The sequence below is a fragment of the Stylophora pistillata genome, chromosome 9 (assembly GCF_964205215.1).
Source record: "Stylophora pistillata chromosome 9, jaStyPist1.2, whole genome shotgun sequence".
In the NCBI taxonomy this organism is placed as follows: Eukaryota; Metazoa; Cnidaria; class Anthozoa; order Scleractinia; family Pocilloporidae; genus Stylophora; species Stylophora pistillata.
In genome coordinates, this window is record NC_142527.1 from 14,213,175 (window position 1) to 14,220,200 (window position 7,026).

Below are 7,026 nucleotides of genomic sequence, written 5' to 3' on the forward strand. Positions count from 1 at the left end.
TGATGAACAATAAAAACAATAGAGTGTTTATGTCTCGGAACTATCGGTCTGATAGTTGCCCCTTGGAAATTTGATGTTCTTAAAACTAGCATATTTGCCCTCGAAACTTCGCGGGCAAATATTTGTTTTAAGAACATCAAATTTCCAAGGGGCAACTATCAGCCGATAGTTCCTCGACAGAAACACTCTATTGTTTGAATAGGGGGAGCTGCAGTGGTGAAATGGCACTCGCCTCCCACCAATGTGACCCGGGTTCGCTTCCCGGACCCACCGTCATTTGAAGGTAGAGTTTGTTGTTTGTTTTTCTCTAGGTTCTCCGGTTTTCCTCCCTCCACAAAAACCAACACTTCTAAATTCAAATTCGATGTCATACACGTACACTTTATAACGAGCTCTAAGCTCTTTCGTTATACGTGGCTAACCAAATTACATTTACACTTTATTTTTTACATGACCTGTAACGGGAAAACAAAACAACACGTCAAATTCAATGTTCAGGGGTGTTTCGGCTGTTCCGGTGTTCCGTGATGTTCCGGGGTGTTCGGTGTTCCGGGGTGTTCCGGTGTTCCGGTGTTCCGGTGTTCCACATTTTAGTACATGCCATAAAAAATAGGAAACTTAGGTGAGAATTCACAGCTCTGGCATAGAAAATATACTCATCCGTTAATTGCAATAGCACAGCTTAGGAAATAAGAGTGGAAAAGTAATTAAAAGTTTCTGCTTACCTACACGAGGTTGGTGTGGAAACTATCGTATGAAAGGAAAGTAACTGAAATTACGAGTTTAACTCAGCGGCCAACTACCATATGAAACAACATTTTTCCAGAAAGACCATTAACACTTATATTTACCTAAAATTACAAAAAAAGAACGGACAACAAAAGTTCCGACATGCAGGTGCATGATGGAAGCGAATAACAAGCAAAATCTATTCCGAAAGCCACTGTCGTTTTTATACATTTTAATTTAACTTACTAGAAGGAAAACCCGAATAACCCAATATTTCAAATGCGAAAGTATACGAATACATATGGAAGATATTTGCCCCAAAAACCTATGGAAACCCTAAATGTAATATTTTATGACACACATTAACAATTCAATTTTTCTGATTACAGTAGAATCCCGATTTCTCGAACCCTCGGTTTCTCGAACCTCCCGATATCTCGAACCAAACCTTGTTTCTTTTGGATTTGCTTCACTTGTAATTTCACCCCCGTTTTCTCGAACTCCCGATTTCTCGAATCAATTTGCGTTTCCCCTGGAGGTTCGAGAAATCGGGATTCCACTGTATAATTTTTACAATAATAACAACAATTTGAATAGAACAACTCGTTCATCATTCCTGTCGAGTCGAAGAACGAACAGAATACAGAAACTAGGTCGAAACCGGTAAAATAAATTTGAACTGCGCGGCCGTAAAATACTGAAAATTGTTCAAAACTAAAACACATAGTTTTTCCCCGAACATATTTAGACAATTCCCCTGCAAAAAAACAAAGCAAAATAAAAAGCAAGGAAACCTGGCGATTTGTCCTAAAAAGAAACTTCTTATCAAAAAAGTGGAAATTTAGAAAATGGTAGCGGAAACACGATTCATACTAACGACGCAACTAGAAAACCCTGACGCGTGCCTGTTAACGTACCAGTGGGTAGCAGAACTTGGCCCTTTCTTGAAAGCGAGAGAATTTCAAGCAAAAAAAAAATTCCTCGAAGTAATATGGATGAGGTATCGGTCATTAAAATACAATGATAAATATAATATAACTCTTCAGTTAGGAAAAACAAAATCACAATCAAATGGTTTACAGAAGCAACCTCACATAAAAAAAAAACTAAGCCAGAACTAGAATCTGGCTAAGAAATACATGCAATTCAGTAAAAAAAAAAAAAATAAATAAATAACGATTTATGGAAAAAGAAAATAAACAAAGAATATCATCAAAAAGTTGAAACAGGACTTTAAACAGGCCACGTTTAAAAGCAGTTAGTGTCTATACTTCTCTTAAGGTGTAGTCTAATCTGTTCCAAGTATTATAGCTAGTGTTAACTGAAGACCAGTGACCTCATCTTCTCTTGGCACCGGATATACGCATGTAATTTCTCGATCTTCTATGATAAATATGAAAATACGACGTTGAACATGTTGTGACAGCAGTGAAAAAGGCAGAAGCAACAGCGACCGCATGGATGGAGCTGATTAAAATAGAAGATATTTAATCCTGATAGGAGTTTTCGATGACGTATCATATATTGATTCAGGTCTAACAATAGGGCTTAGGAGTGCGTCATTAATGATCACATCTTTTGTTCGAGGGGAATATGCTCTTTTGTTGAGAGAACAAAGGCTGGAAGAAACCAATTAAACAGCCACTTAATAACAGGTAAGTCATGCAATTGTTAACCTGTTCCAGGCGTTCAGTTAGGAAAACGGAGAGAACTAGAAAACGGTGCGATCAGGCAGCGGTTGAGTGAAAAGTGAGAGGGCTTTGGGTCGGGTCACATAAAGTTCTTTAACCGACCCGACCCAAGCCTCCATCGGGTTTTTATTCCGCCGCTGCTATCACGCAGTTAACTATTTCGCTCCGTTTTACCAACTAAACTCAAGAAAAACAACAAAACAGAACAAAGAAAAACAGAACACTACGTTCTTAGTGAGCGACACCACACAGTTTGTCATTGTCACATTGCAGCTGGCCATAGTTGGCTCATTTACTAGCCTGCAGAGGAGGCGTAATTTGGGCGAGCTAGTGCTCAGTATTTTCTCAGTCGTATGCGGCCGCCATCTTTGATTTTAATAGCAACAGAAGACTGGAGAAAGAATTTAATTTGTACTAAGGGGGTGAATGACAGATAAAAATAAGGAGAGGGGCTGGGCTGGGGGAGTGAATATTACGCCCGCCCGAAACTCATTGTTATTTTGCAAAACCCCGTTCGCCCACGAACGGAGTTTCTGATTGGTGCGGTTTAGCTCTAGCTGTCAAGCACAAGCCAAATGCGTCATTTAGACATTTCACACTTGCGGGAAAAAGAGACGGTGAACGAAAAAAGTAAAAAGCAATTTTTACCCCGGTTTTTGGAAAGGATCTACAGGCCATGTTGCCAAAAAGGATTAGGAATTATAACGGAGAAACCTTGGAGCGTAGTTGTCGTTTGTTCCCTTCGAAGTATATTTTACGATCAAATGGAAGAAGCATCTTCGTTGGGACTAACGGCAGCTACGCTCTTTGTCGTTTGGAGAATATAGAGTGCGGCAAATATCAAGTCGTATTTTCGTCAGCAGAAGAGGTTTTGGCGAAGGCATTTCTTTCGTTGATGAAAAAAAATCAGCAACACCGTTTCACCAAAATATGCCAGTTCGCATCAAACAAATTATGTCGGGTAAACCTTTTACTACAGTTGTTTATTTGCTTCAAAGTATCGTTTACGATCAAATAGAAGAAACATCGTCAAATGGATTAATGGCAGCTACACTCCAGGATTGTCGTTTAGAAAATATGGAGTGTAGCGAACATCAGCTCATATTTGTGACCACAGGGGAGGTTGTGTAGAGGTCGATAGAGGATGTAACTGTAGCCAGTTTTTGTTGCCTGTCCAGGCCTCCGCCTTTGGTTTTTGGCGCCCTTTCTGGTCACGTGACCATGTTAGTTAAGCGGTAGTGTGGTCGACTAGCGATTCACAGTTGGATATTTTCGATCGTTTTGGGCGCTCGTTTAGCGTATTTTTTCCAGAATTTATTGTATTTCAAGGCTGGACAAGGTTAGATTTCATCTGTTTTCAATTTTTGCTGCCTTTTTGTGATTTGTATTTGCTTTAAATTCGATTTTATTTACGACATCGATCGTCACCCTAATTAATCTTTTCTGTTTGTATTGTTTTCCTTTATTTCTTTAGTTTTACGACTTTGTTTGAGTCAGTAAATTCACCAGCCATAACTGCATCGGTTTGTTTGATCGTTTGTGGTTACAGTAAAACTTGTTCGCGGAATTCAAGAAATTTCTGCTCAGTATTATCTCGAACTGCTCTTGTTCGGAACTTCGTAAAATTTGGACCGTGGACTGGACCAATGATTTGGATTTGGATTTAGATTTAACTATGGAAACTTCGGAACCTTCAGCTACCGCGGACGGTATTTCAGAATCTACGTCAAAGAACAGTAAGAGCGAGCCTCTTCAAAGGATTGACGAAGAACAAGCATCGAACACTGAGGATCCTGGGCCTCGAAAATCTAAACGCCCCCACACTTACACGGAAAAGGGATTGCAATATAAACTCTCGCAAAAGGAGAAAGATTATGTACGGGCTAAAAGGGAGCTTAAAGGAAAGATTGACTCTGTCAGCATGATTTGGACTGACCTTTCACATTCTGAAACTTTAAGAAAGGAGCGAGCAGTCGTAGAGGAATTCAGGAAGAATTTGGATGAAGCACAGTCCGAATTTGTGATGTTGTTGCAAAATGATGAAGCTCGTGATGTGAGCAGCGAAACAGAGTACTTGTGCAAACAAGCAGTAGAGCTCAGGTCGAAAATCAGCGAGCGGATCTTTGAGTTGGAAAGGGAGGAGATGCGATCACGTCGCAGTGAGAAATCCCAGTCTTCAAAGGGAACTGGTCATAGTCGCATTTCCAGTCTATCAAGCTCAGCTCAATTGTCCATTTTAAAAATGAAAACTGTGACAGAACTGGCAAGAAAGGAAGTCGAAATGAAATACGCCAGAATTGAAGCAGAAAAGAAATTGGAAATGGAAAAGAAGAGGTGGGAGATGGAAGAATTACAGCAATTGAGGAGCTACGAAAGTGCTAAGGCAGTAGCAGATGCTGTCTATAAGTTAGAAGAAGAAGAAAAGAATCCAGATTTGCTGGACCTGAGACAGTTTGAAATTCCTGATGACACTAAGGAGGAACGCACTCGAGACTATGTCTCATCCCTGTCAACTGCATCTTCCGAATGTAGCTTAATCCCTCTGCCATACTCCTTTCAACCAGTTGTGAAGGACGAACACCCTTCATCACAGCAAAGGATTCAGCCTGGTGACAAAAGGTTACAAATTAACTCTGAACAAGGTGGTAAAAACAGCGATTCCAAGAAAATAGAGGAGAAGATTGCCACCCCTACCACATCAAGCATCACTCCAGTTAACTCACGGGATAGTCGGCCAACCACCTCTGATTCCTCCCGGGTTACTGACGAGGTGCACCACCAAGGTATTGCAGAAGCCATAGCCGAGGGTATGGAGGCAGCAAGATTGCCAACACCCCAACTAAAAGTATTCAATGGAGATCCTTTAGACTGGCCAACATGGAAGGCCGCCTTTGAGACAGTGATTGAAAAGAGAACTGTGAAGTCTAACGAGAAAATATTGTATCTTTTGCAGTTTCTGTCAGGCCCACCTAAGAAAATCGTCGAGGGTTATCAGTTTGTTCACACACGAGAAGCTTACACAGAAGCGAAAAGGACTCTGGAAAGGCGATTTGGTCATCCTGCTGTAGTCGCAGAAGCATTTCGTAAAAGGCTCGAAAACTGGCCAAGGATTTCCCCGAGAGACGGAATTGCATTACGAGACTTCGCTGACTTCCTCAAGACCTGTGAACTCGCTATGCAATCAATAGAAGACCTTGAAACCCTCAACAAGCAACACGGAAATAAGCAGTTACTGAGGGTGCTCCCAAGCTGGGCACACCCAAAATGGGGAGTAAGAGTGAGAGATCATCAGCTGAAGCACGGTGACAATAAGTTTCCTCCTTTCTCCGAGTTTGTGCGTTTCGTTACGGAGATTGCAGAAGTGCAATGCTTACCAGTCCTCTCCAGTTTGGCCACAAATGAATGTGTAAAGGAATCCAAGCCTAGAATCTACAGGGGTAACACAAGACCTCGAAGGAACAGTGAAGTCAGTACACTTGCAACAAGAGTTAAGGAGAAACAAGCGATTCCAAGGGATGGGAAAAAGGTACACTGTCATTGGTGTGGTAGCGCGTCACATGGTCTTGACTTGTGCCACGAATTTATGAAGAAACCTCGAAAGGAAATAACTCAGTTTATCATAAGAAAGGGACTTTGCCTTAAATGCTTGACCCACGGTCACATGTCCAAAGAAAACAAGTGCGAAAGTCTCCCAAGCTGCGCAAAATGTAACCTGCCTCACCTAACCTGTTTACATATGGATAAGAAGAATAACACAGACGAAGCCAAGGGGCATAACTCAGAAACAGCTGTAAAGTCTTCTCAAGCCTTCAGCGCGGAAGATCCTCACACCAGCGAAGACCATGTCACAGTAAAATGCACTGGAATCTGTTCTGTTGCAGGACAGCAGGATGGTCAAGATCAGAGCTTAATCGTTCCAGTGTGGGTTTCTAGCTCTGCCAAGCCAGAGGAAACTGTTCTGACATACGCCCTTATTGACTCCCAGTCAAATGCCACCTTTATTACAGAGCAGCTAAGAAAGTCTCTTACGGTGGCTGGCGTGGAAAGCCACCTGCAACTGTCAACCATGCATAAGGAAGATGAATTAATCCAGTGCGAGAAAGTACAAGGACTAACGGTTGCAGATCTGAAGAAACAAGTTAGCATTCCCTTGCCCAAGGTCTATACAAGGAACACTATACCGTACAAACCTTCCCAAATTCCTAAGCCTGAAGTTGCCCTGCAGTGGGATCATCTCAGTTGCATCGCTCAGGAGTTGATGCCATACCAAGGAGACCTAGAAGTCGGTCTGCTAATCGGAACCAATTGTCCTAAGGCCATCAAGCCACGTCAAGTGATTCCTGGCGCGGATAACGACCCGTATGGTATTAAAACCGACCTAGGCTGGGGCATCGTTGGAAGAGTGTGCAAATCTCCTGATCACAAGGAAGAACCCTCCGCCAGTTGGGCCAACAAGATCATCACAAGGGAGGAAGCAACCTTTACAGTAGAGCATCGAGCAAAGGAAATCTTAAGTCCTGCCTGCGTGAAACAGATGTTTGAGAGAGACTTTCATGAAACAACGGGTAAAAGGAATTCCCCTACGCTGTCAGTTGAAGATCATAAA

The 7,026-nt window shown here is 42.0% G+C and overlaps 1 protein-coding gene across 1 annotated transcript in view; it reads left to right on the top strand.

Moving 5' to 3' along the window:
• The first annotated feature begins 4,095 nt into the window (after positions 1-4,095).
• The window catches only part of LOC148723471 (uncharacterized), a 6,348-nt gene continuing 3,417 nt past the window's right edge, over positions 4,096-7,026 (top strand). The window contains exon 1 of the mRNA XM_088734442.1: positions 4,096-7,026. This exon is cut by the window's right edge and continues 3,417 nt beyond it. Within this exon, the coding sequence (XP_088590568.1) occupies positions 4,096-7,026 (2,931 nt within the window).